At 44.0% G+C, this 22828-nt stretch overlaps 1 protein-coding gene across 1 annotated transcript in view; it reads left to right on the forward strand.

Moving 5' to 3' along the window:
• The window catches only part of aplf (aprataxin and PNKP like factor), a gene marked incomplete at its 5' end in the record, with an annotated part of 21544 nt that extends 1270 nt beyond the window's left edge, over positions 1-20274 (forward strand). The window contains 9 exons of the mRNA XM_080722791.1: positions 2459-2640; positions 3499-3622; positions 5153-5227; positions 6383-6476; positions 8211-8593; positions 9887-10074; positions 11439-11558; positions 18087-18133; positions 19955-20274. Of these exons, the coding sequence (XP_080578917.1) occupies positions 2459-2640; positions 3499-3622; positions 5153-5227; positions 6383-6476; positions 8211-8593; positions 9887-10074; positions 11439-11558; positions 18087-18133; positions 19955-20181 (1440 nt within the window). The 3' untranslated portion in view covers positions 20182-20274. The remainder of the gene's footprint in view (positions 1-2458; positions 2641-3498; positions 3623-5152; positions 5228-6382; positions 6477-8210; positions 8594-9886; positions 10075-11438; positions 11559-18086; positions 18134-19954) is intronic.
• Positions 20275-22828: the final 2554 nt, after the last annotated feature.

Below are 22828 nucleotides of genomic sequence, written 5' to 3' on the forward strand. Positions count from 1 at the left end.
TATGAGAAATAACGTATTTTTGCAATGTCACGCCACGTCGCCGTCGCGTGTGTGTGTGTGTGTGTGTATGTGTGTGTGTGTGTGTGTGTGACGTCAATAGGCTTTAGCCCCCCCCCGCCGAAATAGAATGTCTGCCCTCAATTTCAGACTCTCCCCCCACGTAGTGTGGTGTGAGATGTCTGACGCTCGCAGTCAGGCAACTTCCACCTTGGGCCCTAGTAACTCAGTCCCACTTTTCCCCCCCTTGTGACGCCCCTGCCCAGACCCACTCCAACCCTTGTTTCGTCTTTAATGTCCTCCTGTATAGAGTAACGAAGTCATGACGTGACTCGCTCATCCCCCGGTTCCAATGAAGTCATTCTCTATGGAGAATAACATTGAGTCATCTTAAAATTGTCTCATTGCGGTCCAAAAATAAACAAACGGTCTTTGCGATATTGTCGGCGAGGTGGCTCTGTGTGGTTTATGATAGTCAGTCACTCATATTTGATAAAGCCTGTTTCTAGCGACGGTAACATTAGCGTTTTCTCACCATCAGTTGATTCTTCATATCCATATGAGTCAAACCGCTGAGATCATTTGTTTATAATTGGAACACAGTTCTTATATGACGCCATATGAAAAAGGTCTATGGGAATTCAGAATCGGGTAAGAAAACCGCGAACCAGGTAGGATGTGTAAATGACGTCACACTTCACTACTCTATTGTCCCGTCTCCAGACCCACTCCAACCCTTGTTTCATCTTTAATGTCCTCTCCTGTATTGTCCTGTCTCCTACAGACCCACTCCAACCCTTGTTTCATCTTTAATGTCCTCTCCTGTATTGTCCCGTCTCCTACAGACCCACTCCAACCGTTGTTTCATCTTTAATGTCCTCTCCTGTATTGTCCTGTCCCCTCCAGATCCACTCCAACCCTTGTTTCATCTTTAATGTCCTCTCCTGTATTGTCCCGTCTCCTACAGACCCACTCCAACCCTTGTTTCATCTTTAATGTCCTCTCCTGTATTGTCCTGTCTCCTACAGATCCACTCCAACCCTTGTTTCATCTTTAATGTCCTCTCCTGTATTGTCCCGTCCCCTCCAGACCCACTCCAACCGTTGTTTCATCTTTAATGTCCTCTCCTGTATTGTCCCGTCTCCTACAGACCCACTCCAACCGTTGTTTCATCTTTAATGTCCTCTCCTGTATTGTCCTGTCCCCTCCAGATCCACTCCAACCCTTGTTTCATCTTTAATGTCCTCTCCTGTATTGTCCCGTCTCCTACAGACCCACTCCAACCCTTGTTTCATCTTTAATGTCCTCTCCTGTATTGTCCTGTCCCCAGACCCACTCCAACCCTTGTTTCATCTTTAATGTCCTCTCCTGTATTGTCCTGTCCCCTCCAGATCCACTCCAACCCTTGTTTCATCTTTAATGTCCTCCTGTATTGTCCTGTCTCCAGACCCACTCCAACCCTTGTTTCATCTTTAATGTCCTCTCCTGTATTGTCCTGTCCCCAGACCCACTCCAACCCTTGTTTCATCTTTAATGTCCTCTCCTGTATTGTCCCGTCTCCTACAGACCCACTCCAACCCTTGTTTCATCTTTAATGTCCTCTCCTGTATTGTCCCGTCTCCTACAGACCCACTCCAACCCTTGTTTCATCTTTAATGTCCTCTCCTGTATTGTCCCGTCTCCAGACCCACTCCAACCCTTGTTTCATCTTTAATGTCCTCTCCTGTATTGTCCCGTCTCCTACAGACCCACTCCAACCCTTGTTTCATCTTTAATGTCCTCTCCTGTATTGTCCCGTCTCCAGACCCACTCCAACCCTTGTTTCATCTTTAATGTCCTCCTGTATTGTCCCGTCCCCTCCAGATCCACTCCAACCCTTGTTTCATCTTTAATGTCCTCTCCTGTATTGTCCCGTCTCCTACAGACCCACTCCAACCCTTGTTTCATCTTTAATGTCCTCCTGTATTGTCCTGTCCCCTCCAGACCCACTCCAACCCTTGTTTCATCTTTAATGTCCTCTCCTGTATTGTCCCGTCTCCTACAGACCCACTCCAACCCTTGTTTCATCTTTAATGTCCTCTCCTGTATTGTCCCGTCTCCAGACCCACTCCAACCCTTGTTTCATCTTTAATGTCCTCTCCTGTATTGTCCCGTCTCCTACAGACCCACTCCAACCCTTGTTTCATCTTTAATGTCCTCCTGTATTGTCCCGTCCCCTCCAGATCCACTCCAACCCTTGTTTCATCTTTAATGTCCTCTCCTGTATTGTCCCGTCTCCTACAGACCCACTCCAACCCTTGTTTCATCTTTAATGTCCTCCTGTATTGTCCTGTCCCCTCCAGACCCACTCCAACCCTTGTTTCATCTTTAATGTCCTCTCCTGTATTGTCCCGTCTCCTACAGACCCACTCCAACCCTTGTTTCATCTTTAATGTCCTCTCCTGTATTGTCCCGTCTCCAGACCCACTCCAACCCTTGTTTCGTGCAGTCGTCGGTGGACTCGTCCCCGCGGGCCTTGGAGAGAGAGTGCTGGGTCTCCCTCCGCCATGGCGACGTCTTCTCACTGCTGCCCGGGAGGCTGATGTACCGCGTGGAGGCTGTGGGTGGAGAGGACGCCCGTAGCCATGACGACGACACACCCAGGTACTGTTACCATGACGATGACACACCCAGGTACTGTTACCATGACGATGACACACCCAGGTACTGTTACCATGACAACCACACGCCCAGGTACTGTTACCATGACGACCACACACCCAGGTACTGTTACCATGACAACCACACGCCCAGGTACTGTTACCATGACAACCACACGCCCAGGTACTGTTACCATGACCACCACACACCCAGGTACTGTTACCATGACGATGACACACCCAGGTACTGTTACCATGACAACCACACGCCCAGGTACTGTTACCATGACGACCACACACCCAGGTACTGTTACCATGACGATGACACACCCAGGTACTGTTACCATGACAACCACACGCCCAGGTACTGTTACCATGACGATGACACGCCCAGGTACTGTTACCATGACGATGACACACCCAGGTACTGTTACCATGACGACCACACGCCCCAGGTACTGTTACCATGACGACCACACACCCAGGTACTGTTACCATGACGATGACACACCCAGGTACTGTTACCATGACGACCACACACCCAGGTACTGTTACCATGACGATGACACACCCAGGTACTGTTACCATGATGACCACACACCCAGGTACTGTTACCATGACGATGACACACCCAGGTACTGTTACCATGACGACCACACGCCCCAGGTACTGTTACCTTGACGACGACACTCAAAAACAGCCTTTTCCTTCACTCCTGCCGCGACTCCCCCCCGCTGTAGAGCGCTGGCTATTGCTTTACGTGTAGACTAGTGTCCTGCGACAATATTATTATTGTGATTTGACACTTTTTAATTGAATTGAATTTAATAGAATAGTAATTCAAGTATTGAATGATTCACAGAAACAGTCAGGAGTTTGAAGAACCAGAAGAGACTGTCTCACAACCACTTGTCTCACAACCACCTGTCTCACTACCAGAGGACCACAGACAACCTGTCTCTCACTCTGAGGAGCAGATCTCTGAGGTATGATAGGACCGCCTGTCGCCATCCTAGATAGATAGATAGATAGATAGATAGATAGATAGATAGATAGATAGATAGATAGCTTTATTTGTCATTGTAACAATACAGTACAGGCACCGGCACAGTTACATTGTCAACGATCAACTCATTTCCAAGCACAGTACAGGTACAAGTACAGACACAGTACAACGAAATGAAGGATGTGCATTGAGGGTGCACAGGCTGCTGCCATTTGCGGCGCTGCCGACCGCAGTTTTCCCGGTGGACCTAAGCGCAACTGTGGGGGCCGATGGGCAAGGAGGGTCGCGAGCTTATGAGAAACAACTAAAATAAGACCTTAAAACCTGGTGAAAACAGTTAGCGCAAGATGAGGATAAAGGAAATCATTAAATAGAAAACATTCAATTAACTTCTGAAAAGCCTACTAGACCTTAAAACCTGGCAAATTAGCAGAAGATTAGATGAGGATAAAGGAAATGGAAAACATTAAATTAACGTCTGAAAAGGCTTCTAAGCCTACACTAGCCTACTAGTAAAACTAGTAGAACCGCGATCTTGCCACACGTGAATAATTGTGGTTGTAAACAATAACACAGACAATATAAATCCTTAGTCTAGTAGTGGGAAGAAGAGGTTATCATCATGGCCCCAAATAACTTTTAAATATCTTGCAATTGGCAAGTCTCTTACGAAATCAGCAAGAGTGCCTCTCAATACATAAAGCTGTATAACCTCTCCATCATCACCGTGTTCCCCACACTCCCGCGCGGCCGCGCCCCCACCGTTGCACTTAGGTTCACCGGGAAAACTGCGGTCGCCTGCCTGTATGCCTCACTGAAAAGAATGCATCTTTTTTTTAATTGTATTTCTCTGGATATTCTAGTTTTATTAGATTAGCTTATATAATATACGGATTGCATCCTGACATTTTGCCTGACCATTTAGTTGTCACTCAAATAATGTCTGATTACCGATGTCATTGTGTTGTGATTGGAAGATAGAAATGACTTTATTTTTGGATTTTTAAAACTAAAGGTTGCACAGGGAAGATAATATACTGTAATAAACCAGTAAGACTCCCTAATCGGGAGATAGGCGACCGTCAGGTCACATACACAAACTTTAGAAGCAATGGTAGCCAATCAGGAGGGAATATGGGAAATAGGACAGATCCATGTTGATGACATGACTGTAGAGATACTGTGTACCGCTTATTGTGATTTTAGGCCAAAATCTGTAGGAGCAGTGTCCAAAAATTACCTAATTATACAATCAAATGGCTGACAATTACAGATACCAATTCAAATGTACTTGAAAAAAAGGCAGATATTTTATAATTTCATACACCCCATTTGTTTTTTTGTTTTTTGAATAGTGGAAAAAGCTGATCTACAAGCTCTCAGCACGTCAGCGCTGTGGTTAGCTGTGGCGCATTGTGAGCTTGTAGATCTGTATAAAATGTCTGCAAAAGTAATTGTGATTATCTGAAATAACTGCGATTAATTGGTGATGGTGTGATAATTGTGACAGGTGAAGTCTGAGAAGGAATCCACGCAACTCAAAGAAGAGGAAGAGGAGGAAGATGATGAGAGCAGCTTCAATAAGGTGAGCTGTCAGGAGATTGGTGCAGGGGTACCAACCATAGACTGTAGAAAAATATGGACGATGCGAAGCCATTGGTTTCTATGCAGCGCAAATGGCCCTTTTCTACCCCTTGGAATGGGTGTCGCCATCATAGAATTGTAAAGGCATCAGAGATGCTATTGGCTGCCAACGGTCACGTGCAACCGCAGAGATACATGGGAGAATGTGGTCGGAGCCTCCCGAAATACAGCACACGAAGAAGAACACAGCCGGCTGGTATCAGTTTAGTTGGCCACGCCAACAGATTCATGACGGTACAGTTCACTGGTACAAGGTCTACTAAAAGGAGATCCTAGAAAAAACTAAGCTTATTTCCACAGGAAACCATTGAAGTATCTCATATAACATTGAATGACAGACGGATAGAACACAGTACTATGCAGTAGATATAGTCAGGAAAAAGGGGAAAACATAAAAAAAAAATATATATACAGTAGGTAAATACAAAGAAGGGTCAGGGGAGGGTAAGTCTGGGCTATGTTTGTATTTACCAGTTGCGAACGGCTGCTGCCTGTAAGTGGTTTTTCAGGGTGATTTTAAAGGATGCTAGGGAACCACACTCCTTTAAGGCCTTCGGTAAGGCGTTCCACATTTTTGTGGTATAGCAGAAGAGCAAGTTTGACCCTTTGTTTGAGGTGACTCTGGGTTGAACGTGATCTGTGGCGCTGCCTCTGATGTTGTAATTATGGACATCCTTAACCTTTATAAAGTATTTTGCCAGGTACATGGGTATCATAGTGGTGTATTGCATCTTGTACACCAGGCCCATTGCAAGATGCTGTACTCTGTCACTTCCTAAGCGTGGGGAGGCTCACGGTAGCTGACAGAGTACAGCATCTTGCAGTGGGCCTGGTGTACAACATACACTACACCACAAAAGTCCCTTTTCGACTTACATGACGCAACACCACACCGCCCATCTTGTGCCAGGTTTTTCCACTACAAGAACCTGGGTAGAGTGGTGTGAAAGTGGTACTAAACGTGGCACTAAAAAATATCCACTCCAGAGTAGGTCTGAGATCCCCTGTGATCTCTGGCACCCTCCAAGGGGGGCCCGGACCCCTGAACACTGAACTCAACAATAAAATTTCTTTGTTTTTGTTTTTGTTTTTTTAGACAAACTCAGAAGACAGAAGTTCTGTTTGTTCTCCTGAAGACAAGAGAAGAGTTTTACCAGCATGGATGGCCTCGGCCTGCCCTTCAGCTAAAGGTGTGTGTGTGTGTGTGTGTGTGTGTGTGTGTGTGTGTGTGTGTGTGTGTGTGTGTGTGCGTGTGCGTGTGTGCGCGCGTGTGTGCTAATTTTTCATTTTTATTTAAACGTACTGTAGGGTAAGGGATTTCACTTAAAGATATATTCAGTGATTATATTTCATTCAAATAAAAATATAATTAGTACATTTTCCATTCATTCTCCTCACTAGAATGTGTGCTGACCATAAATGACTTCCACCATGGCCCGTGTTACGAGCATAGCTAGATTTGGTTTTCAGAGGTGGCCAGCCAGTCCTCGACCAATCAGGGTAGAGTATGGCTGTAGTTATGTTATGATGTTTAGTCATGATGGTTAAAATAAAAGTTTTGAGAACCACAGTTGCTCTGAATTAAGAACGTCTGCTAAATGCCTAGATTGTAACTGAACTCATAAAATGCCACAGTCTCGTAGTAAATCAGTATCATACATATCCTGAGGCTGGAGACCTAGGCCTACCGATATTCAGTGATTGGGTCTAATGATCAAAACGAGAACATTATAATGGTGTAAAACAATCTATAAAAAACTAAACGTTTCCATGCTGTAAGGCCAGTAAGGGACAAGATGACCCCCGGCCACTTCCATTATCACTGAATACACCTTTAAAGGGGCCACACCATGCTAATATATATTTTAAATATATATTGTAAATATCGGTCCATAATACGGTTTTATACAGGTTTTAGCCTAAACAACCACTCGGATATTTAAAGACAGGGTGAAATCAAAAACATGTTTTTCACACTTTTAGAGCATATCTGTAGTGGTAATATGGCCATACCTAACACTAGATGCCAAAAAAATAGAAAATAAACAAGGTTTGTGTATATTTATATCAAAGGTCCCTAAATTCTTAACTCACTTAGTGCCAAACGACTTTCAGATCAACTATCTCACTATGGACTTCCCTGCCACGCGACTTTAATCGACTTTTACTTATAAAAAAAAACGAACTTTTTTTTTTTTTTTTTTAATTATTTTTGGACCCCATTAAATCTAGTAAACATGATTTCAATCGCGATTTTGCATGTTCCACCCCCATACAACCCCATCTTTCATACAGGGCAGCCATCTTTGCTTACATGTAGCCTGCACAAACATGGTGCATGATCTGTGCATATTGGGCGTGCATGATCTGTGCACTATAAATTACATGGAAGTCTATGGAGACTTATGGCAGGGAGATCCCAAAGTGAACAGAAATTCAAAAAGTGATGACATCGACAGGTCTGCTTGCATATAAATGAACCTTTGATTACATTCACCTGTTTGTTTCCCATTGTTGGCTCCCATTACTCCCATTACTCAGATTTTAAATCCCATCGCCTGAAGGGCTGGTCCCCTCAGCTAGGTTCAGAAACACACAGGCTTCCTTTTCAAACTGAAACTTCAAAATAAAATTCCCCAAATAGTCATTTCATTGGGTCTTTAAATGTCATGTTCTGTCTGTCTCTAATTCCAAGCCATTTCAGATGCAATACCAAAATGCCCTTTGTTGGCAACGGGGCGCTGTCTTTGGGCTAAAATTGGAACGATACAGAGAAGATACCATGGCACCATGCTAATCTTCTCTGTATCGTTCCAATTTTAGCATGGCACCATGCTAATCTTCTCTGTATCGTTCCAATTTTAGCACCACTTTGGGAATCGGGAATGGCGTTTAATCTGTTAGCTGCACGTTGTTTCCATCAGCAGGGGGCAGAGTCCGAGCACCCAAACGACCCAGGGTCGCTGGAGGGACGCCATCAGGCCCCGCCTCCAAGGCGAGGAAGACCTCTGATGATGACCCCGCCCCCAGAGCGAGGAAGACCTCTGATGATGATCCCGCCCCCAGAGCGAGGAAGACCACTGATGAAGATGACCCCACCCCCAGAGCGAGGAAGACCACTGATGAAGATGACCCCGCCCCCAGAGTGAGGAAGACCTCTGATGAAGATGGCCCCGCCCCCAGAGCGAGGAAGACCTCTGATGAAGATGTCCCCGCCCCCAGAGCGAGGAAGACCTCTGATGAAGATGTCCCCGCCCCCAGAGCGAGGAAGACCTCTGATGAAGATGAGCGCAGACCCTCTCAAGCGGTTAGTTCTTCGAACATGTCTAACTTATTTACCTGTTTTAACTCATCGACTGCCCCGAAAAACTTATTTACTGCCACGATTTTCGTTACGTTTAACGTGGTCCGTTCGGGTTGACAAATAATTATTTGGGAAAATGGAAAAAATTAAAAACAATATATAAATGTATTAAAAATAAATGAAAAATGTTATCGAAAAAATACAGCCTGCTCACGTATTAGGAGGGTATTATGATTCACCAGAAAAAAATGTATGGGTGATTTTAATGAAACTATCATGGTTAAAATGGAGTTTGAAGTTACAATGGGTGTGTATGGGGAGGGGCCCTGGATGAGGAGGGCCTGATAACATTTATTTTACATCAAATATCTAAATATTGAATCAAGCAAAATTAAAAACTGTCCAGGGTGTTCATAAAAAGCCTGAGTAGACGATAAAATGACAAAACTTTATTTTTTATTTTTTATTTTTTTTCAAGTGAAATATCCCTTTAACTTAAAGGAGCTATAGTCAACTTTTTCATTGTAGGTGTACATCCTAGTCTACAGACTAGGATGTAAACAAAGTACGGGCCCTGTAAATGTAAACAAAGGGCCAAAATGATTATTTTATCATTATTTTACTCTTTTTGTGGTCATTTTTTAATTGAAACACATATATGAAGCTTATTTTTTTATAAAATATTTTCGAAACATTATTTTTATTTTAGCATCCGTTTTTCAAGAAAAAGTTGACTATAGCTCCTTTAAATCATTTACCCTACCTTTAAAGGACCGGTTCCCCTCTAGGACAACCAGATCTTATTTTATTGTTGTTTAGGACACGAGTTATTTTTTGGGTTCAATATGTGTTTTTAGATATTTTAGTATTTCAGCATGCAGCAACTGGTCATGTGATGCTTTGTAGCATGATATTGCATCATCTGATGCATCATATGATGTAAAATGCAGCAGTTGCTGCATGCTGAAATACTAAAATATCTAAAAACACAGATTGAACCCAAAAAATTACTCAGGATTGTGTTGATCGAGTCCCAAACAACAATAAAGTTACAGAGAAGTATGAAAAAGATAAAAAGAAAAAACAAGAACAGAGTACAGAGTACAGTAAGAGCAATGTACAACAGGTCCTAGAGGTGAACCGGTCCTATACAAACAGATGACGTACTGTATCTTTAAATGTGTTGTACGGTCCTATACAAACAGATGACGTACTGTATCTTTAAATGAGGTGAACCGGTCCTATACAGACAGATCACGTACTGTATCTTTAAATGTGTTGTACGGTCCTTCTAAGACCTTCAGACGCAGGCTGCAGAGTGACGAGGAGGAGGAGTCAGACACGCCCCCCACCACAGCAGCCAATCAGCAGCACAGGAACAGGACGTCCACCAATGGGCGGGAGGCGGCGGGGGCGGAGTCATCTGGAAGCTCCGCCCAGTCGACAGCCAGGAAGCCCTGCCCCTATGGGAGGGGCTGCTACAGGTACACTGTGTGTGCGTGTGCGCGTGTGCGTGTGTGCGTGTGTGTGTGTGCGTGTGTGTGTGTGTGCGTGTGCGTGTGTGCATCAGGCCTGACCAGGGGGAGGCAGTATAGAGAACTCACCAGTACCCGCTCAAGAGACCATATTACACCTGTCCTCCGTGACCTTCATTGGCTCCCAGTCAAACACAGAATCCACTTCAAAGTACTCCTAAACACCTATAAAGCGCTAAACCACCTCGCTCCTCCATACCTCGGTGATCTCCTGGAACCCTATACCCCATCCCGCTCCCTCAGGTCTGCTGACGCTAACCTCCTTGTTGTCCCCACCACCAATAAACGTACCTGGGGCGACAGAGCTTTTGCTTTTGCTGCCCCAACCCTCTGGAATGCACTCCCCCAAACCCTCAGAGACGCCTCCACCATCCAAACCTTCAAAACCGCTCTCAAAACCCACCTCTTTCATATTGCCTTCCCCAGCTAATCTACCTTATGTTAATTGGTTTTAATTGGTTTTATTAGTCTTAGTGTTTTTGTTTAATTCTTTAATAAAGTTGTTTATTTTGTTCTTTCTTTTTTGCCCCATGTAAAGCGTCTTTGGGTACTCAGAAAAGTGCTATATAAATTTGAAATTTGAGAAGAGGATTACTGTTTAATGTTTTTTTTCCGCTGTGTCCGCCCGCTGTGTTCCCTTGGACCGTGCGGAGTAGGGATGCGGTATCGGTACTCGTGGTATCGGTACTCGCCCCGATACCGGCCTATTTTGCGGTATCGGTACTCGTCCGATACTGCTCACAAAGCGCCCGAGTACCCTGTGTGTTCCGCCACTTCGCCTTTCTCTCTCTCTCTCTCTTAAAGTATTAAAAGTAAAAATACAAAATGTTTGAGCATAGCAGATCTAGAAGATCATGCACAGTACAGGAATTTCCATGGGCTAAACCTGAAAAAAAAGGGAAATGTGTGGCAGTTGTGCAATGTTCTGGGAAAGCAATGCAATTTAATGTGTTATATACAGCCAGAAAGTGAGGAACATCTGATAAAAAAAGTAAAAAAAACCCAAAAAAACATTTTTTATTATTAATTGTACTCGTATCGGTACTCGGTATCGGCGAGTACTCAAAATGAAGTACTCGTGCTTGTACTCGAACGGCGCTGAGTCTGCTCACGCGACCTCCGCAACGCTCGACACGGCAACTCGCTCGGCGGTGTCTCAAGTGGCTCACGGTCGCCTCAGACGGCACGCCTCCGGTCGTGGTCAATAGAAAACGAGCGGGTCCGCCGAGAACTGCGGTGCGATTCCAAATCAGGCGTCCCCAGCCTCTGAAGCACTTCAGTTTAGTGACTTCCTGTTTCCTGCTTCCTTCCAGGAAGAACCCGCTTCACTTCCAGGAGTTCAGTCACCATGGAGACTCAGACCACCAGGAAGACAAACAAGATGAAGATGATGAAGATCGTCCAGAATGTCCCTATGGAACTGACTGTTATAGGTGAGTTAACTGTTTTACTGCTACGGACGTTACCGTTCGCCCCAATTCTGAACGTCGCTCGTCGCCAATACGGCCGTTCGTTCGTTTACCTTGTTGATGTCCGTAAGCTGATGAGGGGTCGCGCCGCCGTGTACAGTGAACACATCTGCCGCAGTGATGGTGTAAAAAATCCATTATGCGTTAACATCAACGGAGACCAATTCACTGCTGCCAGGTCCGCCAAAGTGCATGTTGCGCAATCAAAAAATAAATAAAAATAAAAAACCTCTATCTATCTACTATAACATCGCAAAGGTAAGCCGCTTTTTGCTAGCACCAGACCCAATAAATAAATAAAACTTCTGGCAGTAAAACTGTTAATATCTATGGAACTGACTGTTATAGGTGAGTTAATATCTATGAAACTGACTGTTATAGGTGAGTTAATATCTATGGAACTGACTGTTATAGGTGAGTTAATATCATTATATATCCTATGGAACTGACTGTTATAGGTGAGTTAATATCTATGGAACTGACTGTTATAGGTGAGTTAATATCTATGGAACTGACTGTTATAGGTGAGTTAATATCTATGGAACTGACTGTTATAGGTGAGTTAATATCTATGGAACTGACTGTTATAGGTAAGTTAATATCTATGGAACTGACTGTTATAGGTGAGTTAATATCATTATATATCCTATGGAACTGACTGTTATAGGTGAGGTAATATCATTATATATCCTATGGAACTGACTGTTATAGGTGAGTTAATATCTATGGAACTGACTGTTATAGGTGAGTTAATATCATTATCCTATGGAACTGACTGTTATAGGTGAGTTAATATCATTATATATCCTATGGAACTGACTGTTATAGGTGAGTTAATATCTATGGAACTGATTGTTATAGGTGAGTTAATATCTATGGAACTGACTGTTATAGGTGAGTTAATATCTATGGAACTGACTGTTATAGGTGAGTTAATATCATTATATATCCTATGGAACTGACTGTTATAGGTGAGTTAATATCATTATATATCCTATGGAACTGACTGTTATAGGTGAGTTAATATCATTATATATCCTATGGAACTGACTGTTATAGGTGAGCTATTACCATCTTATTACTACAGGGGTTAAAGTTCTCAGTCTTGGGGACTGATTTCAGTCTTGAGGATTCCATAGGGGCTTTTCTAGTTCAGATCCGCAAAAAAATGATAAATAAGGGGGAGGTGTAGCGATGGCCTCAGCGTGAATGACAAAGTTGTCAAAACGCTAGTCAAGTGATCTCCAAACTGACAAGCAGTTATAATTTCAAGATATGAGTATTTAAATTGGCCAGACTAGCATAGAATGCAACAGAACTTCAGAAGATATTTCTATAAAATGAAGCATGGACACACATTCAGTGAAGGCAGTTTTGAACTTCAGGGAAACATCTCAAATATTGGTGTACGCTAGGGCATTCACGAATAGTGATTTTTTGAATTCGAATTATTCGACCTCAAAGTATTCGAATAGTCGGAATTCGACGGGAATTATATATATATATTTTCATCCAATAAAAACGAGCCATTCTCGGCCTCTCAATCATTGATGCGCTGTTTCAAGTCTTGAACACAACATGCGAGTGAGGGTTAACCACTGGAGGCGGGACAGACCTGAAGGTTAGTGAAATACGATTGGCTATTGACCGTGGCATTTACAAATGAGCCGCGACCTGATTGGACTAAGCGACCAGCAAGTATGGGTGCGCTCAGTGCTTCCCCTGGAACAGTACATTTGACAGCTGTATAGTTTGCCTGCATCACAGCGCAACAGTTTCTAATCAGTTTCTCTTTCATGCTCTAAAATAAAAAGACTTTAACCCAGCGGTTCACATTACCAAACAGTTTAGCCCGTGACCCAAAATAGAAATTAGACAATCGCCCAGGACCCAAACTAGTGAAAACAGCAGATCTACAAGCTCACAACGCCGCGGCTCGCACCGTGAGCTGGTGGAAATAATAATAAAAAATGACTGTTCAAACAAATCTATAATCAGCAACAGGCAGTTAGGGTCGATCCATACCGTTATAATTTCGGTTCGGGAGGACGCCCCGACCCGAAATTATTTAGGTTCGGGGGAAGTTCATTCATACTTTCTTAACGGCTAGTGCCCAAGTCGCTTGTAAATATTGGAGGTCCGTGGCATGACGATGTTTGTGGCCGATGAATGAGCATTGCAGGGCGGATACTAGCTCTGGTCCAGCGATGCGGGAGGTGACGCGATGGACCAGAGCTAGGCGGATACATAATTCTGACTACACTGAATGACTGGAGGTCCAGTGAGTAGCAGCTCCAGCAGGCAGCAGCACCAGTGAGGTCTCTTCTCTCTCACTCACACTCACAAACGCTCGGCTCGAGCTCTGTCAAAAACATTTAATCTACAAGCTCACATTATAGACGTGCCGCCTCCCTTGCTGCATGTCATCACGCAGTCACAACTCGTCGTGGAAAAGGAAAACATATCAACACGGAACACTAGCAATTAGCAAAGTTGTGTTTAAGCTCCTCTTTTCTCTTTAAAGCGGTCGGCGACGCGTTAGCAGCGATTAACCTCGCCTACCAGGCTTTCTCCCGCAGCGATACAAGCAGCAAAGGTGTGTGTGTGTGTGTGTGTGTGTGTGTGTGTGTGTGTGTGTGTGTGTGTGTGTGTGTGTGTGTGTGTGTGTGTGTGTGTGTGTGTGTGTCGCGCGCGCGCCTCCCAGTCCACCAGCTGAATATGTATCCGCTCTCTGATGCCCAATACACGGCCACACAAGCATTTGGAAGTCGGTGTGTCTCCCACTCAAACGACGTCTGTTTCCTTGGATTCACAGCCGAGAATATGAACGTGAAGCCGGGATGAATGAATGAGAAGACACCGCTGAGTACCGAAATTAAGTCGGGAGGTCACAACATCAGCAAGCATCATGACATCAGTATATAGACTGCACCAATTCATCCACCAGGGGCATTGACAAATCATCTTTTATGACTTCCTATCTAGCCAAGCTGTATGAACCATGAATAAACAATAATAATGATAATAATTTTTAAAAAAAAAATAAAAAAAATAAAAATAAAAAAAGAGTAAAAAAAATATTTTAAAAAAATAAGCGATTTTCGAATTCAGTTTACCAAGTCGAATAGTGATTGATTGATTGATTGATTGATTGATTGAAGAATTTATTAGAAGTTTGCAATAGAAAAAAGTACAGTTTCATGACAGTACAAATCACTGGTACAAGGTCAACTAAAAGGAGATCCTAGAAAGCCGAGGCTTATTTCCACAGGAACCACACTTTAAGTATCTCATATAACATTGAAAGACAGACGGATAGAACATAGTACTTTATCTAGGATAATATCAGTTTCAAAAGCATAACATCAAATACAAAAGGCAGAATACAAAGAAAAAGGGGGGGGGGAGCATGGGGGCTTAGTCTATTTACAAGTCACGGGTAGCTGCTGTCTGAAGGTGACTTTTCATACCAATTTTGAAGGAGGCTAGGGATTTGCTAGTGACGTTAGTATTCGAATATTCGAATATTCGGTGAATGCCCTAGTGTACGCTGCAAAATCACATATTGGGACATGGTCTAAAAATACATTTCAGTCTGGGTTTTTTGGGGGGCTTTAACCCCTGTTACTATCATTGGAACACGTATGTTCTCCTCATTATTTATCTAGTATTGTTGTTTCCAGATTAGCGCATTTCACCCAGGTTTTTTTCATCTCACTCACGTCACTTTGTCTGCTGACCTCGCTCAGCAACGAAATACACAGAAAATAAACACAAATAAAAATAAAACAATTCACAGGAGGCAAGCAGGGATCACCCCATGATGTGCACTGCAGTGTAGTTTCAAATACACAACATTGCAGGCGTTCTTTGAGAGTGACAAAAGAAGAAGACACATGTGACGTGTGATCTGGGCAGCTTGCCCCAGGAAATGTGCCGATCTCAATAGGCAATATTCTCCTCAAAACTGTCCGACAGTACAAAGGCAGGGCCTTTAGCCAATGAGGGAGCAGCGTTGTTGGTGACATCACCACCAACAAGTGCCACCTGATATAAATAACAACACCCACGTGAAATCTGTTGTAGTTTTTGAAATATTGAACTTTAAGCACCCGATGCATTTCCACCGGGAAATGAGTCTGGAGAGAGAGGAAGAGAGACCCATTCAATCCCTCAGTATCTGAGGTATTGAATGTTGGGGGTGCCCAAGACAAAAATGTTTGGGAACCCCTGATATGTGGGCATAAAGATCTGCCCAACGGGCACTCCAACATCACTTGTGAAACCCATACATATTTTTTTAATCCGACATTATAATTTTCTCTCCCAGCACCTTATATTTATAGCATATCGTCGTTGTCAGGTGGAAACCGTTCGTTTTGTATTTATCATCTAAAATATGTACTATGCCGATCTACAAGCACACATGTGATTGTAGATCGGCTGTTATAGTTTTGTGTGACGGTCTTATAACTTGGAAATACAAGGTTTCTGCCCGACTGTGACGATATTTTAGTGATTATGTTGCAAGGAAAACATTGCGATAATAGCCATTTTGGTTAGAACTGACTGAAAATAACTTTGTACTTCAAGTTTAAATTGACATTTTTCAAGTGTCCAAATAAAATAAATAAATACATTCCAAATATTATCAAATGATCTCGCGGCACCCCTGGACTGCTGTCACGGCACCCCAGGGTGCCCCTTCAGCCCTGGACTGCTGTCACGGCACCCCAGGGTGCCCCTTCAGCCCTGGACTGCCGTCACGGCACCCCAGGGTGCCCCGTCACCCACTTTGAAAACCCCTGCCATAAATGGTGTTCCATGTTGGTGTGTCTGTTGGGTAGATTTTTATGCCCACACTGTTTCGTAGGAACAGTATTTCTAGTTATTAGTATTATCTTATTATTACTATCATTGGAATATTATTATTAGCATTATCTTATACGGCACCCGGGAGCAGGTTGGGTTAGCGCCCCAGCCTGTGTCTTCCGTGAGGAAGAAGCCCAACAAATCCACGGTGAGGCCTTTAGGAGGGCCATTCAACTGCAGCAGCTGAATGGAATGTTTGGATTGGGGTCTGGTGCAACGCACAGGTTCTGAACCTGGTGAGAGCAGGAGAGGACCTGGTAAGACGTAGGAGGAGCCCGGCCAGGAGTCAACCCATAGAGCCTAGTTCTTCCACGCGCCAGAATGGCTCCCCAATCCTGGCAGAGTAGTTCCGGTGCTGCACATTGAGTGACCCTGTCTTTCCCTAATAGGACTGATCGTGGATAGCTACTGGGACGTAAGTCGGGACTTGATCAACCCCGGCTGGGTCACCTGGGCGAGGGTGTATGATGTTGCGAGACCCGAAACACCCGTCGACCCCAGGCTACATCACTGATGATACGTCCCAGCTGCATCCTTGTGATGTTTTTTACACTATTAGTTCTATTTATAGTGGCTCATAGGAATAGACTATGTGACAACCAGGAATAGTTTGGTGACCACCGGAGACTCGGTTGACGGCCGGAATTTAGACGGCACCCGGGAGCAGGTTGGGTTAGCGCCCCAGCCTGTGTCTTCCGTGAGGAAGAAGCCCAACAAATCCACGGTGAGGCCTTTAGGAGGGCCATTCAACTGCAGCAGCTGAATGGAATGTTTGGATTGGGGTCTGGTGCAACGCACAGGTTCTGAACCTGGTGAGAGCAGGAGAGGACCTGGTAAGACGTAGGAGGAGCGCGGCCAGGAGTCAACCCATCGAGCCTAGTTCTTCCACGCGCCAGAATGGCTCCCCAATCCTGGCAGAGTAGTTCCGGTGCTGCACATTGAGTGACCCTGTCTTTCCCTAATAGGACTGATCGTGGATAGCTACTGGGACGTAAGTCGGGACTTGATCAACCCCGGCTGGGTCACCTGGGCGAGGGTGTATGATGTTGCGAGACCCGAAACACCCGTCGACCCCAGGCTACATCACTGATGATACGTCCCAGCTGCATCCTTGTGATGTTTTTTACACTATACTATAAATGGAGAGACCAAGAACAACAGTGTCCGTTGCCTATAGCAACCACACTAATAGAACAATAGACTCTGAACCCCTAACTGCTCCTGATGAGCAGGTTGGTGCCTTGCATGGTTTCCTCTGCCATCGGTGAATGACTGTGTGTGTGAATGGGTGAATGTCATGAATGTGTGTGTGAATGGGTGAATGTAATGAATGTGTGTGTGAATGGGTGAATGTAATGAATGTGTGAATGGGTGAATGTAATGAATGTGTGTGTGTGAATGGGTGAATGTAATGAGTTTGTGTGTGTGTGTGTGTGTGTGTGTGTGTGTGTGTGTGAGAGAGTGTGTGTGTGTGTGTGTGTGTGTGTGTGTGTGTGTGTGTGTGCGTGTGCGTGTGTGAATGGATAAAAGCGATATATAAATGCACCATTTACTAATAACACTATCAGGTTGTGTCATGTGGTCACATCACAATGTTAATGTTTTTATTCCTCTTTCCAGGAAGAATCCACTTCACAGGAAAGAGTTCAAACACACTAAAAGACCAGGTAATCTGTTTGAAACCCTTTATTTCATACTTTAACACTGTTACTGTTACTGCTGTTGATGATCCAGCTCATCACTGATAGCCTTTACTGCATGGTGCCGTTGACAGTCTGACTCGTCAAACTTACTGTAAATACAGTAACCTAGTTTTGACTAAAGCCCTTTGCACACAGGCGCGTTTATCCGCACGAATAAAACGGACAGTTTAATTTTTTTTTAAGTAAACAATGATTCTCTACGACCTCATGCACACCGGATCCGAATTAGCCGTGCGACGTGTGGCTGCGGCCGTGCGTTTTTTTCCCGATCGAACCCAGTTCGATTCGTGCGTCTTGTCGCATGCGGTAAAAAACTCATCACTCCTTTTATGACTCCTTTTGGGAACCGCAGCGCCGATTCCGCACAGCATTGCACACCAAATCCAATGTGTTTTATTCATGCAGCAAACGGAAAGAAACGCAACTGTCCTGTGTGCAAAGGGCTTTAGTGTGCGTCTGGGCTGTCCAGTGGTGATCGCTAATGTCCCTGGTTTATTTACTACTGCACGTTGGCATTTTGATCCCAAGGCTGGCGTTTTTCACGGAAAAATAGCGCTTGCGTGATGGATTTCTACTGCTACCAGCTTCCGAACTAGATCAGGGTCGAGGTTGAAAAAAGTCAAGTGACCAAAAATCAGCGCAATTTCCGACCGTCCCTTCAAAATAAGAGTGGCGACCTATGGGGGGGAAGTGGCCGTGAGAATTTACTGTAGCATTATCTGTGGGACACTTCCGTAGAACAGAACAGCAGACATACAAGATCACGTCGCGTCGCAGAGGCCACCGCTGTGAGCAATGCACGACGGGACGTGGGAAAGTTGTGGATAGGTTTGCCTGTGGACCCAAACCAGTGAAAATAGCAGATCTACAAGCACACAACGTGTCGCTATGCGCCATGTTGTGAACTTGTTGATTGGCTTTACTTCTTAAACAGTAGTTTTCTAATTCATGGAATTTTAGATGTTTCTTTTATTTATTCATGTAGCCTAATTACCTAGGAAAATCATAAATATTTTTTAACATGAAAAACTTGAACTTTTATTAATAATTAAAAAACTAATTGTAGGAAACCAAAAATTGAGGGACCCATAAAAATGTGTCTGTGACCCACAAATGGGTCCTGAGCCAGTGTTTGGGAACCAGTGCTCTATTCTATGGGTTTTCAAAGTGGGTGACGGGGCACCCTGGGGTGCCGCAACGGCAGTCCAGGGGTGCCGCGACACGAGATCATTCGATAATATTTGGAATTTATTTGGACACTTGAAAAAATATTTAGTATCATTTTAAATTTGAAGTGCAAAGTTATTTCTAACCAAAATCAGTCAGTTCTAACCAAAATGGCTATTATCTCAAAGTTGTCCTCGCAACATAATCACTAAAATATCGTCACTGTCAGGCAGAAACCTCTGTCGCACAAAACTAGTGAAAACAGCTGATCTACAAGCACCCAACGCCTCACGGTGCGAGGCGTTGTGTGCTTGTAGATCGGCTGTTTTCACTAGTTTAGTACATTTTATAGATAATAAATACAAAACGAACGGTTTTGGACATACAAGGTTTCCACCCGACAACGACGATATGCTATAAATATAAGGTGCTGGGAGTGAAAATTATAATATAGGGGTGCCTCGGATTAAAAAAAATATTTATGGGGTGCCCTGAGACAAAAAAGTTTGGGAACCCCTGCTCTATTCTATGCTATAGAGCTTATTCAACACTTATTTCAACCTACTTAAAATACATTTTTACAGCACTTTACAACACTTTAATGCTGTTTTCCTGCAGCCAGGAGTTCAACGAGGGCTACGAGACGCCGCGGTGGTGATGATGATGATGAGGGCGACGAAGAGTCGTGGGACGACGACGACAGCTTCATCGACGACGGCGACAGCGACGACGCCTGGAACGACTCGGACTACGCCCCGCCCCCGGGCTCCGACGACAGCGATGGAGAAAACCTGGCCAGGCTGAAGAGAGAAGCCAAGACCTTCACCAAGAAGAACCTGAAATAAAAGCTCTTAGCCGGGGACCCAGTCACCATAATGGGAGGGGACCTGTCATTTTCTGCCGTACTTTTTATTTCTGTTTTATCTATTAGTTTGGTCATTAAGGTCCACAGAATGAGAGGCCTGCTCTGCTGGAAACATCGCGAACAAAAGTTATGGCCATTTGTATATTCACTGTCCCATTGACTCCACTAGAAATATTAAAAAAAAAGGAAAAAAGTCTGCTTTAATATGCATGTGAGGGGTTATGTTGTTTCCTTGGGCTAGATTTCGGCCCCCCCAAAACTGTGAAAAGTGGTGAGTCATCACTTTTTTTCCACTTTTCACAGTTGTGGGCTGCCGAAAATTAACCCAAGCAATGTTTTTCATGCAGAACAAATGATTGCTATGGATTCAGAATCATGAAGAACCCCTAGTTTGACCCCTCACATGCTAATTAAAGCAAAAAAAAATTGTGTTATTTTCCTGTATAGTGAAGTCAATGGGACAGTGAATATACAAATGGCCATAACCTTTTTTCGCGATGTTTCCGGCAGAGCAGGCCTCTCATTCTGTGGACCTTAACTCACCGGGTGCCCACGCGTCAAACTCTTTGATGTCGCTGGAGGCCCACAACGTTTTGACGTGTTTACTGTATTTACAGTATTAACTTTAAATCTCACCGTTAGGTTGGGGCTAAGCCTGGATGTAGCCCATTAGCCGCTAGTCGCTTCGAGTCGACGCTGAGAGCATCGCGCGGCCGTTTTTCTCCATATACTCCAATGCATTTCCCCATCTTTAACGCCCTTTATCTCTGATGTTTGTTTTATGGCTAAAACTGTGGCAGGGTGCGGCAAAATGTCCAAATTTTCATCGGCAATGAACAGTTATGATCAACACTGGTCCATACAGAAAGTTACACAACAACATCCTGTCTGTGGTCATGTGACCAAGTGACGTCATGACGCATGCATTGACGCAGCAGGGCCGGATTCAATACAATGGTGGTGGGCCTGGGCAGCGAGAGGGGATAAATGGGGCTCAATCCAGGGGCACCCGATGTGTTAATGACCAAACTAATAGATAAAACAGAAATAAAAAGTACGGCAGAAAATCCCAGGTTCTACCCTATTCCTTGAGCTTTTGGGCTTGTGGGTCCCCGGCTATCTGAGGAGAGAAGACCTTGTGGGTCCCCGGCTATATCTGAGGAGAGAAGACCTTGTGGGTCCCCGGCTATCTGAGGAGAGAAGACCTTCACGAAGAAGAACCTGGAATAAACCCACTCTGAGGCCGTTTAGCACTTGATTCCTTTAAAACAGTGGGTTTTCAACCAGTGGTCCGGGGACCACCTTAGCCAAATGATGGAGAGTTGGTAACCAAATGGACCATTTATAAGATGGGGTGCCGTACTGTAGCTTTAATTTCTAATATGCTGCAGAATGATGGTTTGAACATTATTTTGTGCTTTAGCCATTGAAAAAATAGCAGATATACAAGCTCAGGTGCCGCGCTGTGAGCTTGTATGTCTGCTATTTTTTGAAAGAAAATGTGAAAATGTGTGCAAATCTTTGAATATCGTTGACCCGATTCTATAATTGTCTCCCAAACCCTTCTTCTAAATCCGTGGTTCTCAAACTCTTTCATGCCAAGGACCACCACAGTTAGCCCTATTCACGGCCCGCCCACTCAGCATCCCCCGGGTGCTGAAGTCACGTTTTGAAGGGGAAAGTCCTACTATAGCCTATAGAGTTAACACAGAAATGTAATGCAATTTCCGAATAGTAAAGTATAAAATACGGCTAGCATGATCAAGAACACATGATAGTAAAAGGCACAAAGCATTATAATTTACTTTACCGTTCGAAATAATGATTTGTTGGCTTTAAGTCCAGCTATTTCTGTTATAATTTCCCCTTCTAAATTGATGTCAGCACCCGGGGGATGCTGAGAAATTTGCTGGGTGGGCGGGTCGTGAATAGGGCTAATTACATGCATTTGGCTGCGGACCCCCATCATCTAAAAACATTTTTTGTTCCAGGGACCCCCAGATGCAGAGATTTGAGTTAATGGCTTATTGTTGTAGTTATTGTTTATTCTTTGGTTGTGTTTACACTGTAGTTTATACTGTAGTTTAAAGCCGTCCTCTCACACCAAACCAAGCCATGTTTGATAAAAAAAAAAAAAACATTTGTACATTTTTGTTAAAGTTTAACCATTTCTCAGTTCGTAGTAGTTTTATTCTTTAACTTCTCTCCTGTAAATATGTAATTATTTTCAACACTATTTAGCAATAATTTCTATACTTACAGGCATAAAGAAACCAGTTGTAATGCCTGCTGTACATGTTGTTTGGTACTTAATGCAAATATACTTCTGACAAAAAAGATTCTTTCTTTGTCTTGATGTCCTGTGAACTAGTATCATAGTACTGCTGGTTGTATGTCCTACCAGGACCTCTGGTACTGATGGTTTCATCTCCTACCAGGACCTCTGGTACTGATGGTTTCATCTCCTACCAGGACCTCTGGTACTGATGGTTTATCTCCTACCAGGACCTCTAGTACTGATGGTTTTATCTAGTACTGATGGTTTCATCTCCTACCAGGACCTCTGGTACTGATGGTTTCATCTCCTACCAGGACCTCTGGTACTGATGGTTTATCTCCTACCAGGA

Source organism: Nannobrachium achirus (genome assembly GCF_963921795.1).
Source record: "Nannobrachium achirus genome assembly, chromosome: 3".
Classification (NCBI taxonomy): domain Eukaryota; kingdom Metazoa; phylum Chordata; class Actinopteri; order Myctophiformes; family Myctophidae; genus Nannobrachium; species Nannobrachium achirus.